General features: G+C 39.5%; 1 protein-coding gene across 1 annotated transcript in view; it reads left to right on the top strand.

Moving 5' to 3' along the window:
- PDE11A (phosphodiesterase 11A) overlaps positions 1 to 21795 on the top strand; it is a 367374-nt gene that overhangs the window by 270947 nt on the left and 74632 nt on the right. The window contains exons 11-12 of the mRNA XM_077776263.1: positions 7320 to 7466; positions 7722 to 7829. Coding sequence (XP_077632389.1) covers positions 7320 to 7466; positions 7722 to 7829 — 255 coding nt within the window. The remainder of the gene's footprint in view (positions 1 to 7319; positions 7467 to 7721; positions 7830 to 21795) is intronic.

The raw sequence follows: 21795 nt of genomic DNA, 5'->3' as shown, positions 1-21795 counted from the left end.
AAAGTGTCTCTGTTTCAAAAGGGAGTGGTCACTCTGATGTTTCTTTTACTTTTGGTTCCCACCATGACAAGAAAAATTTGTGGGAATCATGTCTTCCAAGGCTTATGATGTTGCATGAATGATAACAAAGATCTTTCCTGAGATCAACGGGAAACAGGGATAGTTTAGGTTGTTTAACTAGGACAGCTCAAACAGAAAGAAAAGAAAAGCCAGAAGATTTTTAACTTCTGGTGAAATTTCTGAAAATCACATGTTAAGAGATGATAGAAGTATCATTCTTCTATTAAGAGATTCAACGTTATAGGTCTACTCGAGCCTAGAAAACCAAAGTGAATTAAGCAGTATTTGAGGATAATTAAAGATTAGTAAGAAAAAGGACATATTATACCTAGGAACTAGTATTTCTTTAAACTTTTCCTCTCTTTTTCAATACAGCGATTTTTGACTACCAATTTTCCTTGCTTTTATGCACTTTAAAAAGACAAATACATAAAATGCCCTTTGACTTGGTCAGCTATGTAATGGGAAGCTTTGCCCCTGTTTGGTGAAGCTTGGGTATTCACGTGCACCAAGATTCTGGGAGGAAACAGCTCCTAGTGTGTATATTGCAGACTTTGAATGTACATAAGGATTACCTGGTGAGCTGGTCAAGTTACAGAACCCATATTAAACTACAGAGGAGTTAGAAGAAAACTATGGACCTCTCCCCAGATCACAAGTAATCACATTCAAACCAATTGCATACATGATTCAGGGACCTACTTGCTGCTTTAATGGGTATACTTGAAAACTCTAGAGTATAAAGTGACTGTAAATATTACAGTGAATTATATAACTGCAGAGAAGGAAAACATTGCTGTAGGATGAGATAGGAATGAGTGAATGGGACTGAACTTGTAAAGATGAGATTTGAATTTCTACTGGCACAGAGTAAGGAAGAAGTCAAACCTAATGGGGAAGTAGGGGTAGAATAATCTGAAACATAGAGGGAAAGATGAGAGTAAGGATAATGAAATGCCCAGCCTGATGCTTCCTTACAAGGCTAGAAGATTGTAACACTGAATGGGCAATGTTTATGAAGAGCCTTGAATGCCAAGTGAAGCAAGTTTACTTCATTCAGCATGCCACATTGAACACTTCCAGGTATTTGAAGAGGGAGTTACATGATAAAAATGGTGTAGACTGAGTTAAAGGGATTAAAGTCTATGTTTTAACATATAAACATGCTAAAATATACTATGTTTATATTTTAATCTGAGATAGGATAGGACCTTGTAAGTCTTCTTTTAAAAATATTTCTTGACAATTCTTAGGCATTTATATTCACTCTTTTATTCTAAATTTTACTGTTTCCACATATAAATTGAGCCCATGAGCTGTAGCGTTTGATCATCTCATTATTGTTTGTCTGGCCCTAGGAACACGCCTCAGATCTTCACATTACTGCTACCCAGGCCACCAGCTGGCTCACAGTCTTTGTGACTTCTGGTGGTGTTTTGCAGACAAGTGAGTGGGTGTCACCTGCAAATGTGATAGGCCAGCACTTTCTCTGTCGGCTGAGCAGCATGTCACTGGGGCTTTGTAGCACTCTCTCCTTTGAACTCTGCATCTTTCCCCACATGTTTCACATGTTGTGGATTCCCAAAAATCCCAGCTTTCCTGTGTAGAAGTTGATTTAGGAAAGTGACGGTGTTCTGTACTAGTAAAAAATTGTGTCCTGTTTTCCCGAGCAAAAACAGAAACTCGTTCAAATGTCACTCTTCACTGCTAGAAATGTGACTATATACTATCTAAACAACTAGTTACCTCTAGTACTATTAGTCCCTCTAAAGCCTGAGTGCATGTGTGTGTGATAAGCATTTCTCATCTGTGTCCCAAATGTCAGAGAAACCTTTCCAAATTTCTACAGAAAGGATCCCATCTACATAGAAGGATCCCTCCTCTTTCTGCTCTCTATCCACCACCTCTCCTGTTTGCTGCTCCCCTTCCTCTGCACTTACCTTGCCTGGCCAAGGGGAGTATCCACCCCAGGAATGTCTGCTGGCCAGTCGGAAGCTAAGGTTGTGTGCCTGAAGTCTTCTTCTGCTCCTTCAGAAAATAAGTTATTGTTTTCAGGATGGTCTTGCGAGTACTGAGCTGATTCTGTGTTCCCTTTAATCAAAACAAAGCTAACAACTGAGGCTATACCAGAGGCAGTTGTGAGCTTAGAGACTTCCCCTTGAGGTATCGAGGCTGCTCATCAGGAAAATTGGATCGATAGCTATGTGGATCTAAATCCCAAACACTACCCTGGTGCATCCAAGTTAGCTTGCATAGAACAGGGATGGAGGACCCCTTGGCTTGACATCAGCCCATTTATAGAAGCAGTGCAGTGATTAGGAGCCAGTCTCTAGAACCAGATGCCCTGGGTTCAAATCTGCCTCCACCAGTCACAACTGTGTGAATTTGAACAGATTGCCTATCATCTGTTCCAGCTGCCTCATCTGTAACATGGGATTAAAAGTATTCCCTACTTCTTAGGATCCTTTTGAGGAGCAAATGAGTTAATGTGCAGAAGGTGCTAGAACAGTGCCTGGTATGTAGTAAGAGCTATAAAAATGTGGCAATATAAGAACTTTGCAATCCCCTCCAGAGCACCACAGCTCAGTCTCCTGTCGTCATTAATCCCAGGATCCTAAAGCCCCCAGCTTCTGCTCTTGTCCACAGGGAACAATGAGTGAGTGGGCTGGATCGGCAACAAGTCATTTTTCCTTTGAAATGGTTGGGCTGGACCACCACCCACTTTGTTGTTTCTTCCCATTTTCTGAGTATCACAGAATGTAATATTCATGTGTCAGGGGATCCAGGATTGTATTTTAACATTTTACGGCCTCTTTGTAAAGCTACCTTTTCAATTTTAGAGGAGGCAGTTTTATGAGTCCCTTTGATAACCACTTAACTATTAAGACCCAAACAAAGAAGAGGAATGGTCAAAGGATAACAGGTACTCCCAGCCAGCTAGAGTCCCACTTCTTGAACATTATTCAGATTAGCTCCAGGACTCATAATTCTGTGTTTTCATTTATTGCTGCAGTAAAGTAAATGGTTCTTTTATCCAAATGTTATTTCCTGGCTATTAATTCAGTAGTTATTTTGGATTGTAGCACTCCTCTTTGATTTAGGGATATGGTGCCTTATAAATATTTAAAAGTTGAAGACTGACACTTGGAGGAATTGACTTTGATTTGTTTTGTTAATATCCTATGCCTACAGTAATTATAGGTTCGGAAGATGTGGTCCCATTCTCGACTCATCAGAAGACATGCAGAGCTTGTATTTCTATAACAAGGAAATTTGGCAACAGAAGGCTCTTCCCAAATCTTTTGCAGACTAGATCTCCATGCACACCTGCTAAGGACACACTCTACTCTTAATTCTTCATAATTTCCTACAGAAACTGCTCTTGAACCCAGGACTGTGGATAAAAACTATCTATACTTCTCACAATAGCTGCAACTGGTCATTTATGAAAGGCTTGGAACTTTCTCTGCATCTACAAGTGCCAGCAAGGGTTTACGACAGGGCTCAGGGTGATCTATAGACTGGTATGATTTAACTGTGGATCAATCAACCTATTAGGGGAAAAAAGACAAGGTCAGTAAGTATGGGTCTTGGTGAACCAGAGGTCATCCTACATTTTTCAACCTAATATTCTTATTTCCTTTCCATTAACATTTCATAATGAAAAAATGCCTATATTCTTTAATTTTTAAGATAATTAAGTGAATTTAGTGCCTTTGAAGAGTAGAGGATTTATAATGGCATCAGGGAATACACTATTAATAATCTACAAGGCAGAGGCCACCTGGAGAGCAGCACAGCCTCAATCGCCATTTATGTTCCTCAGCAACCACCTGCAAGGGGGTTAGACTTCCTTTGCCAACTCAGAACCAGACTCTTCCTCTGAGAGGAAAACGTTGTGTCTTTTGGGATGATGCTTCGACCCTCTTGGGAAGTGGTTTTCCAGTTGAATTTGGGTTTGAACTTGAACAAACTACAACAAACACAGATATTCCAAGTACATAGAAATTCATGTAATGTGTGGTGGAAGCAGAGTGTCCTTCTGGAGTTTCCCTAAGGGAAAGAAACGTGGCAGCCACCTCTAAGATTGTTACAGCCTAAAAGGCGAGGTCAGGATTGACACACGTGAACATACAGGGGTACAGAATAAAAGAAAGGTGTGCATGGTTGCCGCCAGGCCCATGCACAGAGAAACAAAGGTTTCTAAAAACCAAAGGCTGGCCTACCCCTGAGTTCTCTAGGTTGATCATTTAAGGTGTCATTTAATAAATATAATTCCTATAATTTGGGGATGACAATGGTAAAGTCATTTTCTTTTGTTCCTTCCTTCCTCAGGCCCCCCTAAAAAACAATAAAGGGATTTTTAAGGCATAAATTTTCAAAAACAAAGAAATTAGAGCACTCAACAATAACAAAATTTTGAAAGCTAGAAAACAGATGGATGAGTATTATGTAATTTAGCAGACCCAAGAAAACCAAAATAAACCAACATTGGGAAAAGCTGAGAGGCAAACGCATTTAAGCCACAGAGCCCCTCTCAGATAGCTCCACAACTGGTTAAATAAGTACCTATGGAAGTGAGGATGAAGGTGGGGCTATGTACAGGAACACAGCTAATCTAAGAAGCAGTGACATCTCCAGATCCTTTGTCTCACACCTCTACTTCATAAATAATGGGAGCTATGCTACCTTAAGAGGGTATAACAGCAGCTCTTAGGTTAGAGAGACACCAGCATGGAGCCTGAGGGTAGGAGTAAATGCTGAAGACAAGGTTGAATGAAGAGTTAGGAACCTGAATGAGGAGCTAGGGACAGATGCTGAGGCCCTTCCCCCAACCCGCTTCCCAGCCAGGCTCTACCCACAAGATTCCTCTCTGGGGAATCTGAGTAGCTAAAGAGCAAAGCCATAAGGTACCCACATTTGGTGGCTTTCCCAAGGAAACAGGTCAGTTAGATTCCCCCTCCAGTGACTTGTAAACTGAAAATCAAAGCTAAGGAAAATCTCTAACATTCTAAAGCCTTTAATATATGAAAATGATTGCTCAAAAGATTAACTGATTGAGACAGAGACTAAACCATCAGCAAATAAATGGATAAATAAAATGTATTACAGTTGACCCTTGAACAACATAGGGGTTAGGGGCACCAACCCCCATGCAGTGAAACTAACGCAGGAAACTTTTGACTCCCCCAAAACATAACTACTAATAGCCTATTATTGACCATAGAGCCGATTAACACCTATTTTGTATATCATATTTATTAGGTACTGTATTCTTACAATTTTGTTAAGAAAATCATAAGAAAGGGGCGTCCAACTCTTGATCTTGGTTCAGGTCATACCTGTCTCAGGCTCTGTGCTGACAGCGTGGAGCCTGCTTGGGATTCTTTCTCTCCCTCTCTCTCTGCCCCTCCCCTACTTGTGCTCTCTCTCTCTCTCTCTCTCTCTCTCTCAAAGTAAATAAGCCAAAAAATAATTCTTTTAAAAAAGAGGATCAAAGAAAGAGAAAATGCTTTTATAGTACTATACCTTTACCTACTGAGAAAAGACACATACAGGGGCAACTGGATAGCTCAGTCAGTAAAAGTCAGTGTCTGACTTTTACTCAGGTCATGATCTCATGGTTCATGGGTTTGAGCCCCCTGTCGACTCTGTGCTGACAGCTCAGAGCCTGGAGCCTGCTTCATATTCTGTGTCTCCCTCTCTTATCTGTCTCTCCCCAACTCACACTCTGTCTGTCTTTCTGTCTGTCTCTCAAAAATACATAAGCATTAAAAAATTGTTTAGAAAAAGACACATATAAATGGATTCATGCACCTCAAACCCATGTTGTTCAAGGGTCAGCTGCATACACATACAATGGAATATTATTCAGCCTTAAAAAGGAAGGAAATACTGTCATATGGTACAGCATGAATGAACCTTGAAGACATTAAGCTACGTGAAATAAGCCAATCACTAAAAGACAAATGCTACATGATTCCACTTATATGAAGTATCTAATAATCAAACTCATAGAAACAGAAAAGAAAATGGTGACTGCCAGGGACTTGAGGGGAGAGAAGATGGGGAGTTGTTCATTGAGTGCAGAGTTTCAGTCGCACAAGATGAAAAAGTTCTAGATGCCTATTGTACAACCATGTGCATATAGTTAATACTGTACTGTATTTATTCTTGTTCTTCTATGTTGTGGGGAATAACCAATGTCTGGATTTTGGTCTAGTAATGTAAACTCTTATGGAGGAGCATGGAGTTGAGAAGGAAGGATTGGTTATATGGTTTCCAGGATGCTTAGAATGTCCAGAGTTGGATTTCATTGCTCAGTCAAAATAGTCCCAGGGTATAGATTACTCCTTGCATAATTTACACGCAGTGATTAGATGAGAAATATGAATCCAGAATGTCTCCGGTAACCTGAAAAGGTAGAAATGATTCCCTTAGCAAGAGTGGTCCAAAGGATATGATTAATCCCAGTGAAATCAGCATGAAAACGATCCCCAAGGATTTTTCCTTCCCTCTAAGTTTGTGTGGGGCAACTGATTGACAGCTGCCTGATGTGAGTGTTTTGAAAACCCTGAATATGTATGACCAGTCTTGTAATTATGTTGTGATGTTTATATAGAATGAAACTAAATGATACTGTAAATTTATTCTTTTGATGAAACATGCTTGTGCTGATCCTCCAGGCAATTATATTTTATTAAGAAAACATTTTGTGCCAGAGACGTGCTGTCTGATCCTTTTCATCCTTCTGAATATACAGAACACATGGTAACAAAGTGCCTGTGCACAGCTACAGGATATAAGGATACAAGAAACAAGGATATAAGAATACAAGAAACAAGGCAAAGCAGTGTATTCCCATGTCCTCCTCTGAATAGCAGCAATTAAAATTCACAGCTGCTGGCTGCCCAGATGTTTCTTGCATTTAGTGCTTTGTAATATGCATCAGAATATATTGTATAACTGCAGCTTCAGTAAACTAGACAGCTTTGTATTCTAAATTCTGCAGACTAGATCCAGTGTGTATATTTTTTCTTCAGATTAGCTTCATTCCCCCCCCCCCCTCTTTATTTGCTTGGGGCATTTGCAGTTCAGAAACAAAAGACATTTCCAGCTCAGAGTTTAGCTGTATCAGAGTGTAAGTGCAGGTCAGGTCTGATTTATGTGGCACATCTGATAAGTAGGAAAAGAGAGCACGATGAGGGGGTGTGGAAAAGCTGGTGAACTTGGCTTGACTTATGTCTCCTGTTGTGTAGGCAGCCAACATCCCTCTGGTGTCAGAACTTGCCATCGATGACATACATTTTGATGACTTTTCTCTTGACGTTGACGCCATGATCACAGCTGCTCTCCGGATGTTCATGGAGCTGGGGATGGTACAGAAATTTAAAATTGACTATGAGGTAAGATGTTCCACCTTGGGTGATCCCAGGAGTGCATGGGGGACAACATGGTAGCTGGGTTTCCCAAATGCAAATTGAGGGTGATAACACTCAGCCTGCACACCTCATGGGATTGCCATTCTCATTGAGAATCATGGGAGTTTTGTGGGAGGACTTTAGCTGTTGAAGATCACTCAGACAGAAAGCATCGTTTTGATGACAGCCCACTGGAGACACATACTACTGCCTGATACAACCTCTCCCTTCCCGTTTCAGACACTATGTAGGTGGCTCTTGACAGTGAGGAAAAATTATCGAATGGTTCTCTACCACAACTGGAGACACGCCTTCAACGTGTGCCAACTGATGTTTGCAATGTTAACAGTAAGTGTGTTCAGTGGTGGTGGAAAGTCATCTGTCATTTTATGGACCTACAGGCCTTCTCCTTCACATTTCCATTTCTCTGACCAATTGCCATCTGATTTATTTTACACCAGAACTTACGTGCCCTGGTTATGGGAGTATATATTTCACAACAATTTCCGAGCTTTAAAACTGTAAAATCACCAACACCTTGAAGCAGGTGTAGTCTTGGAATGATTGCCTGAGCCTCTTTTCAATGTTTTATCTCAGGGAAAACCGGTTCTTTTTACAAAAGGAATGGTTGGATTTTCAAAGTAATCTTTTTGCAGAGGATATGGGTATGAGTAACAGAACAAAGAGATCACTGGGCAAGACTCTTTAGGCCAGTGGGTAGCCATAGTAGGAGTGTGTGAACATGACCCACAAGAACATGGAAGTCCTGAGAGAATGCCAGGGAAGATGGCAAAACATAAGTGTTTACACGTAAACATATATGTTTACTTTCAAGCTGCTGACTCTATATGTGTATGTGTATAAACATATTTACCATATAAAATAGAACACAAGTTTCAGATTATTATAACATAAATCTAAGTACCTTCCATCTTTGTACCCACACTAAAATTGAAACCCAAGATAGAGAACTCCAAATGACATACATTTGCCTTTGGCCAAATGAATAAGGACTGTTCTGCTCCTTCCTTAGGAAAGGAAATGCTCTGCCCCGTTCTCTGCCTATTAAAATTTTACTCATCCACTAAGGCATTGATCTAATGCCAGTTTCCCCACAAAGTCTTCCCCTTTCTCCCCAAGCATCAATAATTACTTCTGTCTCTGCACTGTGTCTAGTACAACATGTCTTTCTTTCTGCTGTGTGTTTAAAGTCACAGATCTCTCATTCTCATGCTATAGAGTCAGCAGCTTGAAACTAAAGAGATAATTTCTTATTCTTTCAACAACATTTACTTGCTTGCCCAACATTTATTTATTGAGGGCCTCACCAGCATTTTGCATGCAGTCATGCACCTGGAACGTTTTCAACAGATGTGTGTTAGATTAACTTGAACTAAAGTGTGCATTAGCATGAAAAGATGGGACCAAAATGTCTTCACTTTTCTACTGGAGAACTTGTTTTGGGGGTCCTTAACTGCTTAAGGACTAGCAGATTGGCCTAGAAAAACTGGACTGGCCCTGTCCTTCTGAAATGTACCCAGTAAAAGAAGTTGACCAGTCAAATGAGGGAGGAGGATGCTTTAAACTATTAGCCTTAATTGCTTGAGGGCCAATGTTGCTTTAAGAAAAATAAATTAACCACTTGCATCTTGCTTTACCATATCAGATCTTGATAGACAAGGAGTAATTTTCTGTGTGCAGAGTTTATGTGTCTGGCTTACAGAACATATTCAATAAAGAAATTAACCTGTTATTTTGGAGAACTTCTGGATTTATGGTGGATTGCCAAAAATAACTAAGCAGGAGCCTTGTTCAATGAAGGAAATAAAGGAATGGCCTTGATATTGTGAGTGAGAGATGTCAAAGACAGAAAAAGACTTCTATGACAAGCCTTAAAATAGTTGGGATGGGGGAAGTTAGCCAAGAGCAGTGGGGTCAGGGAGGACACTTAGGAGTAGAAGGAAATACATACCAGTTTTCTTCAGTACATGTTTCCAAAAGACGGACAATCTCGATCCTTTTCAACAACTTGAAGAAAGCAGAACTCTCAAACTATGTCACTACAATGTGGGTATTCATGCTGCCAGAATATTCCAAGGGTATAGTTATTTTTGCAAGCCTGCTCAGCAACCTTGAAGAGTAGCACTGTGGGAGAAGGTTTCGGTTTTGTTTTCGTATTAATGCTAGCTCAAAAAGAGGAGAATTTTCTGTTAAAGTTCCCACCCTGACTTTGAAAAGAATACATTGATGAATGTTAGTTTTTCTCCTTCACATTGAATTGAGAAGCCACATCTGGAAAAGATATTATTTCCTGCTCATTAAATTTTGCTGAACTTGACCCAGGGTTACAATAGGTTGAAAACGTCAACTTCTGTCCCTAACACAAGCCGTCTCTTCAACTTGAACATGGGCAACATGGTTAATGAGGATTTTTTAATTAAGAAAATAATAATAGAGATGAAAAAAGATTACTTGATTGGTGAAGAAAAGGATGAATTTAATTTACTCATCAGTTCTGATTTCTGGAATACGACCTCAGCCTGTGGCAAAATGATAACTTCCTCACACTCCTGAAGACTGTTAGGAGCGTTCATTGTTTTGTTCTCATCAGTGGTTGTAGTTGCATTGGAGTTATCTCATATTCCATTTTCATGTATTGAGTTAGAAACAAAATATTCTCTTAATATTAAAAAAAAGAAATCACCAAGCACCAACCACTGGATTTGTCCTGAGTCCCATAGCCAAAGTCCCAAAGCATAGGAGCATGGCGCACATATGCTGAGTTTTCCTCTAGATGGCGCTCCAAGGCAAAGTTTCCCAGCCAGTTGCCAGTAAAGGAGGGAAAAAACCCTTACAAACCTTCCCTCAAAGTACTTCTTTTCTTCTAGGATGGGAGATAATAAGGCACACACTTGCACACTCTTTTCTTAAATGAGGCACCAACAGAGCCAGTGTGTCCAAAAAGAGCCCTTCCTATCAGGATGGGCTGCATTCTGACTGCCTTGCCCACAGAGCTGTTAGCAGGAATAATACGTGTGACCTTACATCTGTGCGTGTTGTATATTTTTCTAAGCCCATTGTCTCTGAGAGTGGGAAAATGCATAGTTCTGTGTCATTGCCGAGCAAATTATGACACCACGTACAACAGGACAAGCAAGTTGTAAATACACACACCAGCTTCCAAACCTTTAACCCTGAAGTCATTTTGAATATGGAAAATAAACTTACTGACTCAGAATTACATTTTGCAAAAGTATTCAACTGCATGTCTAGGTAATGAATCAGTTTTGTTCCTTTGTGGGCAAAGAAAAAAAAAGAAAAAAGAAAAAAGAATGAACCCCTTTGAATAATAGGCAATTTGATGTAAAAGGGTGGAAATTTAGCTCACTGGGAACCCTACTAATGACTTTCTAATTTATTCCATACCTCTGGCCTGAAACTCCAAATTTTGAAATGAAAGCTTCAATATTATTCTTTATTTAGATAGTTAAAATTTACCAAATATTTGGAATTCCTTCAATATTATTCTATATTTAGGTAGTTAAAATTTACCAAATATTTGGAATTCCTTGAACAAATACAGCCTGTAGTGCCAGCTACTATTTGTGGTTAAAACAAGGAATAAAAACCTGCAGATCAAGAATAATTATACAAATTCTCTTTGTTTATGGAAGCTTGTAGGATAAATATCCCATTAAGCACATACATAACGAAAGATGAGAAACACATTTCTTAAATTGGCAAGGCAGGCCAGATAGGGAAAATGGCTGTGCTTTTGTTTGCAGTCTGTAAAATAAAAGGTATGTGGTGGTGCCAAGGTTGCAGAGACATTTTTCGGTTTTATAAATGATGTATGAGAGTTCTGACAGATTCTCCGGGGGAGAGGAGGGGGTGAGAAAAGGTTTCCTTAAGAGTCAGTGTTCTTTACTATCCCATAAATGTACTCATTAGCACTTTGGGCCATGCCCTGCATCCTGTAGGGCTCAATAGCGATTCATTTGAACGAGTGGATTTAGTTGAGGGTGATGTTATTCATGTTGCTTAGTGTCCAGTTTTTTAAAAAACTATAAAACGATGAACAACTATCACTGTTAGAAATCTTGTTTTTCCTTCATATCACACTAAGGTTCAGCTAGGGTTCATATAGAATATTATGATCCTGCAGAATTCACTGGATATGAAAAGAAAAGAGCACATGATCACATTAAAATTTATGGTGCTGCTGGCGGCGTGGCGCTGCTGGGGGATTGCAGTTAAACACTAATAATAACCAAGTATCACAGCAAACACAGTGACACCCCTCTGACATTTAGTGGGGGCTTCTTAAATCTTAAATGTGGAGGTAGCGTGTTTAAGTCCATATTTGTGTTGTCAACAAGGTTATTTTCAGAGATAAGCCAAGGCATTTTATTGATCATTCAAACTAGAGAGCAGAAGGGACGTTTAGGGAGAAAAATCCGTCCTATTCACCAGCTTGAGGATAATGCACTGTCTGCTGTCTGCCATTTTCAGAGAAGTCTTTGATTTTTGAGATAGAAAATTTATTCTGGAAGGAGATCTGAGAAGCACAATTAGAACTCTTCCCACCTCTCCTGCCACCACCCCTACTCCCGGCCTCCCAAGAAGGGTAGAACCAATTAAATTTTTTTAGAACCAATTTAAATTTTTGAATCAAATATTTTCACTAAGTAACCAGAATCCTAATCTCACCAGAAATCTAATTTCTTTGTTGATTGTAACATTGGAAGGTCCAAAGAGTTCTGCCTGTTTTGTTCTATAACTGTCTCTAATAAAGTGACAAACAATAATCATGTTTATAACTATCAAACATCATTATATCTCCTTTTCAATATAAGTAGTAACTACTCTATCTGCTGTAAAATAAATAGCAGCATTATCATAATAATGCAATAAAATCTGCGTGTTAGAAAAGCTAGTTCTTTAATCTTCATGTAGGTATGCCTTGACTTCCAGTGTAACTCTAAAAGATGGTAAATGTTTAATTTAGGAAAAGAGTGATTTTCAATGTATTTGCAGAATATTAGCACTGAGCGCTATAAATTAACTATGGAGCTAATCAATTTGAATACTGTTTAAATTACATTTAAGACTCCTGCCTTTTAATCACTTCAGAAGATTTCTATTTTTATTCTCTCTGGCCACCTCTGAGAGCCCCAATTAGGCACTCCATGCTTCTAGTTGACATTTCCTTTATCCACATTTATTTTATAAAAGGAAAAAGGCAAAGCCACACATAATTAAGAACCTGTGTGCTAATAACCAAACATACAATTGGGCAGAAGGATAATCCAATCCATTTCCTCACACAGGAGAGTAACCTCCATAACTCACTTTAAGCGCTGCCATTCATGAGTTATGGGTCATTCCCTTTCTAGTGAAAATAAATTCTCCCGCACCATCAGCCAGAGCTGGGTATTTTTCTTAGGACATGTAAATTGTAAAACTGTATGAAAATAATCATGTCCGGCATTTCAGGGAACGTATAAGCTCTTGCTTATGGACACAGGCTTGTAAGGAAATGAATGTGGTTTCAGGGTTGGGGCTGCCTGGTTACAATATAGGATTTTTGATTAAAGGGAATTTATTCTTGAGATTTTTATAGTGTTGGTAAACTGCTTAATCTGTCGCTTTGTGTTTTATGACACCAGCCAAGTCCTCCAGGTCAGGGAGACCCAGCAGCAGAGCCAGGGTCGTTTATCACAGCCTCCATTTTCCACGGTTTATAACTTAGTGATGGCACTTTCTTGGGGCTGAAAACTGGCACTTCAGGGTGTCAAGTTGGGAGCTTTAAAAAGTTTTAATTCTTCATGAGTCCCATGTTCAATTTTGGCTCGGTGATGGCTAATAAAAATTTGGGTAATCTTTGAAGAGCCATCATATTCTTGAAATCCATCCGCCTGACCTCTTGTACTCTGAGAGGTCTGTCTCCACACAATTAATGTTCGCCAAATAATCTGCCTCATTTTCTGTGCTCACAAACCACATGTTGTATCATATTCAGTTCAGTAGTAATTTATCATAAACTATAAACTACCTTTCCAAACAAGAACAAAAAAAATCTCTGCCCTCAAAAAAAATTGCAAAGCACATATATTTTTAGTGTTGAAAGCTAAATCCTCAAGACTCAATTATGCTTTTTCTTGTTTCTTTTTGAAATATAATGTGTGCTGCATATGTGCAGATACATTTCTTATATTACCAAAATTGAAATAGAAACTAGGATTTTTTTCAAGTCTTATTAAGATATCTACCCTGAAAATTCCCATAGTTATACCATTTGCATACCTTTTTACACATTTTATCAAAGTCTGAGAGCAGAGATGTGTGGCCAGTTTTTATTTGACTACACCAGATCTTCTTGATAATGAATTAAAGTGTGTTGACCAATGCCAGAGGTTTGCTTTAAAAGACTCTAGCACACAAACAAACAAAACAATGCATGTGAACAGAGAGGTGAAACGGGACCAGCAAACCATGGATCCTGTTGAAATTAGGTAATGAACATGTGAGGGTTCATCATAGTATTCTACTTTGTGTGTGCTTTTAGCTTGCCAAAATAAATTCTTTACATTAGGATGATAATAGATTAAAACTTAAGTCTTGGAAGTGGTTAAAAAATAACTCAACAACATTTATTAAAATCAACCCAATTTTTTCTCATGCATCAAACATTTTCTCAACACACGTAATTACACCAGACAGACCACCAAGTTTTGCTACCTCGCCTTTCTCAGACTTACACGGACAAACATTTGCAACATTATTTTAGGTTGAGAGTCATAGTATGTCCAAAACATGACTTAGATTTTACTGTTTGATGGCAAGTGCCTTCAGAGGCTTCTGCTTATAACAGAACGTATTTAAAAGAAAGTATTTAAATGTAGACTGTAAGGTTTCCCCAACTCTTAGCTTGGTAAGGGAAGGGTCATTGTAGACTTAATCAGTATTTGGCTGCATTCATCTTGAGGAGAAAGAGAAGCAAATTTGATCAAACTACCCCACTCTCATGGATAATTAGACAAACTACAACTGGTTTGTGTAACATTACATGCTTTGGTTAAAGAGACATGTAAACATAGTGCTGCATGTTGGTCCCCTAACAGCTGGAAAGGTTCTGGTCTCTGGACCTCAAAAATAGGACTGAAGTGCCTCTTTTTCAGCTCAGCACACCCAAATACTGGTAGGAAAATATTGCTGTAAATGCCAGTGGGCTATGGCCATTAAATCTAGATGCTCTGGTTTGTGCAGTAGGGTTTTTCCCACAGTAGAGGCCTGTGGCTGTGAACACCTGTTCTTCTCTCCCTGGTTGACAAAGATAGGATTCTATTTTTCAAAGACAGTAAGATATGGCATCAAGTAGTATACATTAATTCATAAGCACTCTTGGTAAGTAATTGAAATCTGCTTCCACCTTAAAGCTTGAGAAAGTCTTCTGCCTAAGCTCGTTGCTTTGGAGCAATTGAATAGGTTGATGCCCCTCACCCTGCCCCTTGGATTTGTATGTTGAGAGGTAGCCATTCCTTCTTGAAGCAAACAAACCAGAGCCTCGAAGAGAAATATGCTGGGCTTGCTGTACATGCCCATGGAGCCCAAACATGTGCCTTAACAACTCTCCCGGCTCTGATCCACCCACACTGGGGTAAGTGCTCAGTTGGGAGGGTGACTGAAGGCACCCTTGCCATAGGTTCTTATTCACAGATGTAAGTTTCACAGACAGACATGAGCATCTACAATGAAACCCTCAAAGAGTGCTCTTTGGCTAAAGGAAATTTGATTTTAATACTGTACCAAACAAAGATCCCAGACAGTGACCCTGCAACACTCTGCACACCAGAAATTAAGAAAACCAGAAATTCAATGTTGTTGCTTTAAATGCTGCATTTCAGCCCCAAGCTCACATCACTTCCAAGTTGAAGTCATGTGTAGGTCCATCGAGACATGGCACAAATTAGGGATATGGTGTGCAGATTCTGCAAGAAGGGCACTTCCTTGAAAAACCATGTTCTTCAAAACCCCTTGGAATTGAGCAATCCTATTTGCTCTTCTTACCCAGAAGAGAGACAAGGATGAAGGGGAGAAGAAAGATTCCTCAAAAACCTACCTCAGTCTCCCTCAACCTTAGCCAATCCACTGAGGACTCTGCTTCCATGCCTGGCCGTCACCCTCCATGGAGGAACATTTGGAACCAAGAACCTTCAGTTTGGAATTTCTGTGACCATTAGGAATTTCTAGTACATCATTAGACTACCTCCCTTGTCAGTCTGCCATCTGCCAGATCTTGAAATCAACAGGATGAATGATGATACTCATCGTTCAGTATCTCTGACACCCAAATTGTGAAGGCAGAATTTCTGGCATCACTTTCTCAGATTCCCATGCCCAGAGCTGCATTCACACTTCACACATGACAAGGGGCACACGGCCTGTAACCTACCATCTCCAGAAAAAGAAAACGGGGTGGCTGGGCACTTCCGTGCTTCCACCATTACTCTTTTCTACAAAGCACCGCCAGTGTTGTGAGGGCTTCTCTCTAGAAAGTGAACTACACGGCATTGCTCTGGTTGGCACACGGCATGACCAGACTACATGTGCAATGAGGGCCAGAGTCATGCCTGTCTCTGTTTCTTATGCCTGGAATGGAGTAACTGCTTAATGAATATTTGCTCGATGAATAAAGGAATGAATGGATGTTTTTAAGGGTGTTAGTGCTCTGTGCCTGGTATCTAGAGTGGAGTAAATGTGTTATGAATATTTGCTTAATGAATAAATGAAAGAATGACACTTTTGACGTTGTCACTATTTTATTCCATGCTAGGACAGTTTGATGACATATGGGCTTATTTTTAAAACAAAATGGAATTTGCCTACACACTCATATATTATATATAATCCCACTACTGGTAACATTTTGATGTACATACTAATAATCTTTTTTTATGTGTATATTGAGAATTTTTATAAAGTTGGGATATTACATGTAAACCATTATATCTCTTTTCTCTCCAAACCTCATTTGTAAATCATTATTTATTATCAGTTACAATTGATGCACCAGAGTTTACATTTAGGCTCAAGGTGTCCAGTGCCTCTGCAATATCAACCTATTACTATTCAAGAATAACATCCTTCGTGGTATAAAGCACACACCAACTGATTCTTTAGAGCCATATCCTCTAGCACTCTATCTTCACAAGAATATTTAACAGCTGCATAATTGTACCCACACTCTCACTTAGGTGGCTGAATAGCACAGTGGATGAGAACACACTTGGGAGCTAGGTTGCCTAAACTCTAATCCACCTCTGTTACATCCTAACAGAGTAGTTTGGTGCTTCAATATCCTTATCTGTAAAATGAGGGGGATAAGAACAGTATTTCCCCAAGAGGGTTCTTATAAGGTTTAAATGAGTTAATGTGTTTGAAGTATTTAGAACAGTGGCTGGCATACACTAAGCACTATGGAAGTGTTATCTGTTGTTAGTAACATCCCAAGCCTTTTCTAAGATATACCAGTTGCTTGATACATAATAAGCACTTAATAACATTTGTTAAATGAATGAAGCCTTTATAGCACCATCTATATTGTGTTGATATTATGGCTATTGTTTTTTAAACTTTTTTGGATTCTACAGAGCCAGAAAGCAACAGTCATTTTGCTCTGTCCATGATATCCTTTCATTCACTAGAATTGTGTGGGGTCAGCTTTGAAATGATAGTATATCCTGGCTGGTTTAAATTTTACATTGATCAAATGAGAGGAAATTACTGGGTAATCTAGGGTACTCCATGAATCAATCTAATTGTCTGGGTTCTTTGGATCCCATTGATTATATGCTTTAGTGGCTGGAAGCAGGATTATCTCAGCATAAGTTTTAACCCAAGAAAGGACTCTCATTGGAAGCCTGCCTGGAGGGTAGCCACAGGCTTTTCCGGAAAGGGTGATGTGAGAACCAAGTCTATATGCCTTGACTATCGCTTTGCTTAGATGTATTGTATCCATTGCCTTACATTTTTTATATGGACCATGAAGCAATACAGGTGAGAAAATAGATTAATTTAAAGGTCAATAAAACCCATAATTATTGGGTCAGGAATTGAAAAGATGTACTTGTATTTGAAAATAAAAGAATAAAATAGAATCAGGCGTGGGATAACTACATTAAATAATACTTTCTGCTGCCACTGTGTTCTTTTGAAAGTATATTGTCCTCAGAAGGGAGCTGACTTTTTCTCCTCGACATGGATAAGTGTAGGTCTGAATGAAAAGGGCTTGAAGGAAGATGGATGGGGTGGGGGAGGGGCAAACAGACACTTACTGGCAGGTGGATATGTTTCAAGCCTGATGATTCTCTAGAAACCATTTACCAGGCAGCTTTAAATCACAGTCAAGAGATAGGTGCTGCTTCAGTAACTCAGGTATCATGGTTGAGAGAGGTAAATATGTTCTGTGTGACTGTGTGTGTGCTATACTTCAGGGATTCTTTATTCTGAGGATCTGGAGTTGGGCTCCATGGTCTTTGAATACCATAACATTATAGAATAATTTCTGGGAAGAGAGGCCATGGCTTTTATCAAATTCTCAAGAGTATCCATGATCCAAATAGTTTAAGAGCTGGATGTGGATTCCCAGGAAGGGGTTCCCTGGGGAGGAAAGTGGCTGCATAGAAAATCATAGGAAAATATATTCCATCATTTTATATAATGGGTGAAAACTGATGGCTTAAAAATGACTCAAGGATTTGACCTAGAGCCTATTAGAGGCATTTAGTTTCAACTTCTAATTAAATATCTAGTCTAATTACCTTATTTTAACATTATCCCTATTCTTACTCTTCTAATCCATCAGCTCATTCCAATCAAAAACATTTTCACAGGCAAAACCTCTATAAATTTTAGTGCAGTTCTATTGTTGTTTATAGCACTGATTTCCACAGTATTGTGGATAATTATTTCATATTTGATAGACTTTCAGGATTTACTTATTATTAGCAAGACCCAAACCCAACAAAACTGACTTACAGTTTCAAGATGACAGATAAAGACCTTTATATCCCTTTTCGTTTCAAAATCACACCAAAATAGCAAGGGAACAAGAAATGGATGCACATCCCACCTTTCATGGAATCAGAATTTATGAAGGCAGAAAATGGAGGGAGGATGTTTATAGCTTAGTAGAGAAAGTAGAAGAGCTTAGTAGAGAAAAGGAAGATCTAACCCAAGTGCCTTCGGGGTGAGGGGATAGAGGAAGTGGTACACGTGAGAAACATCCCCTCCAGAACCTATCAAGGCTCAGGATCGAGTGGCATTAGAGAACACAAAAATGAAGTAAAGTGGAGGAAGGGAGTGATGAAAACACTGAATCCCCAAGTCCCCCCCTCCCTCCATGTAGTCAGAGGCCTTCTTCTCCTCACCTATGCAGGAAACCAGAATATTTGCTGCAGAAACTAAACCCCAGACTTGAGAACGCCAGCAAAAGAAAAGTTAGGGTGAGGTACACCCTGAAAATGGGAGAATTCAGTGAAAGTCTACATTCTCAAAGATGAGAAGATACAAATCTCTTTTCTTATGTCAACATCCCTGATTATACCATTTCCAAGCAAGAGATTGGGAAGTCCATAGAAAATGAGTTTAGATACTGACATTTGGGGCTTTCCAACAAATGACCAGCTGGCTATCTGGTCACCTTGTGGGAAGGCCCAGAAATCTACAGACACCACTGCTAACCACTGGTATGAGGCAAACATTATAATGCTTTACTCTTAGATGAGCAGACACTCAAGGATATCAGGTGTTTGAGGGAAACCAGCAGAGAGAAAAAGGAGTTTAGAGGAAATGGGTAATCAAGGAGCAGAAGAGAATGTCAGAGGAATTATAATTACCTTCAATAAGATAAGAGATAATAATGAGAGAAGAATAGCATGCTATAAGAAAAGGAGCAACAGACAAGAAAATGCTTACAAATTAAAAATACTATTTTTGGAAAGTAAGAAGGAAAAGTCAATATGGGCATTAGGAAAGAAGAGACAAGAAAATAAAGGAATCGATACAGGAGGTCTAATGTCCAATTGGAGCTCCATTCAAATAGGACACAAAAAATAGTGAAAAGGAAACTATTTTGAGGAAGATTACAAAAACATTGTACTGAAGAAACTGAGCCTCCAGGTTGGCCTTACCATGCCAAATGATGGGGGGAAAAGTCCCAAACCAAAGCATATCTTTGAGAAATTGCCAAACACTAGGGATAGAGAGAGGATCCTAAGAGACAGAAAATCAAATAGCATACAGTATTAGGAATAGGAACTGGATATAATATACTTCTCACAGATGGCTTCAGAAGTTAGAAAACCATAGAGCAGTCTAACTTTCTGAGTGGAAAGGTTGCAACCTAGAATTGTAGGGGAGGCTAAGAATGGAATAAAGACATTTTCAGTCCTGCAAAGCCTCAAAAGTTAATTCACTCCCCCAGTGTTGAAAAGGTAATACCCTTTCTCACGCCGTAACTGGCAGATGTGCTTCTGCGAAATGAGGGAGGAAATGAAGAAGGACAGAGTGTGGGATGCAGGAGGCTTGAGGTCAACCCCAGGAGAGAAAAGCTGGCAGCAGACAGAGAATCCAGACCACAGGGCAGGACCAGGCCACCACAGGAAGTCCCCAGGACAGGAAGGCATCTAAGAAATGATGTGACCCTTTGGAGAGCTGTGTAGGATGTGAGAAGACTCAGGCGTTCAAAGAAATCGTCACTCCAGGAAAATAAAAACATTTACACCAGAAAGGAAACAAGCCTGGGATCCTAGTTGGCTCAGTAGTGCCTATGAATAGAGGGTGGATCAGGAAAGCGCTGTATCTGGATTGCATTGTGAGTGTGGGGGAGGCAAGAGAGTAAGCGTGAAGATCATGGTCACCCATCACAAGACATCAGTGTTTAAGGGCAAACTCTGACACCTGTAGGCTGGGAGTTGGCCTGCCTCTGCCACATACTAGGCACATTACTTAGCTTCTCGGTGCCTCTATTTCTTCTTACCTGGAGATAACAGTGGTTTCTACCTTACAGGGCTGTGATGAGAATCAGGTCAGTTAAACAGTTGTAGAGCTCTTAGGGGAGTGTCGGCACATTAGAAGGGCTGTACAGGCACTTAATGAATAACCAAGTGCTAATAATATATACATACTATATAGAAATATGGTAGAAAATAATCACCAAATTAGGAAAAGATTAGGTGCCTTTGGGAATCAGAAAAGGGGAAGGATAAGGAACTACTGTTTTTGACCCTGAGTCTCTTACTACAATTTGATTTTTTTAAACTATTCAGGTAATACATTGAAGTAAAATAAAAGTAACTTAAAACTAACAGCCAACTCCAAATTTTAAAATGAAGGGGCACACACAACTTTGATATGGGCTATCTCATCCCCCCCAGCAACCATTTACTAACATTCCTATTTGCTATGCTAGGGAAATTATATATATTTCTAAAAGTAACAAGGAACTCAACTTAATTTTTTAATAGTTTATTGTCAAGTTGGTTTCCATAACACCCAGTGCTCATCCCCACAAGTGCCCTCCTCCATGCCCATGACCTCCCTTCCCCTCCCCCCACCCCCATCAGCCCACCCAACTTAATTTTTAAAATTAAAACTGTTGACACAGAAACTTATTATTCAGTTACTTCTGCAATAAAATCATAATTAATTAAAAAATAAAGTTTTCATTGCTCTAAGAGAAGAGATCCTAGTGGTCCTCAGTTTGGGGAAAAAACATACATGAAAAAGGAAACAATTTGAACCCTACTTTCCCCTCCTTTTGCCCTCTGGTAAAGATTTTAACAAATAATGAAATGGGAAACTTAATTAAGCACAAGGAGGAAGACATAAAGGCTTTGGGTCAAGAAAATGCATAGTCTTGTGTTTCTAGAGGCTACTGTCCCTACTAAACTAACCAAAGGAGAGCAGGAACAAAAGATTCCTGGTTCCGTAATCATATCACACTGCTCCCGTATCTCCCCTATCTCACGCCGAGCATAGGCATTTCATAAGCATGCTACCAGAGGCTAATAAAAAAAGGATTCTAGGGGCACTAGGGCGGCTCAGTTGGTTAAGTGTCTGACTCTTGATTTCGGCTCAGGTCATGTTCTCACAGGTTCATGAGTTCAAGCTGACAGCACAGAGCCTGCTTGGGATTCTCTCTCTCCCTCTCTCTCTCTCTGCCCCTCCCCTGCTGATTCACGGGCTCTTTCTCTCTGTGTCTTCTCTCTCCCTTTCTCTCTCTCAAAAATAAGTAAACTTAAAAAAAAAA

This window comes from Crocuta crocuta, unplaced genomic scaffold (genome assembly GCF_008692635.1).
Source record: "Crocuta crocuta isolate KB4526 unplaced genomic scaffold, BGI_CrCroc_1.0 scaffold17, whole genome shotgun sequence".
Lineage (NCBI taxonomy): Eukaryota > Metazoa > Chordata > Mammalia > Carnivora > Hyaenidae > Crocuta > Crocuta crocuta.
Note: the sequence above shows the minus strand (reverse complement) of the source record. Positions and strands in the feature narration are given on the sequence as shown.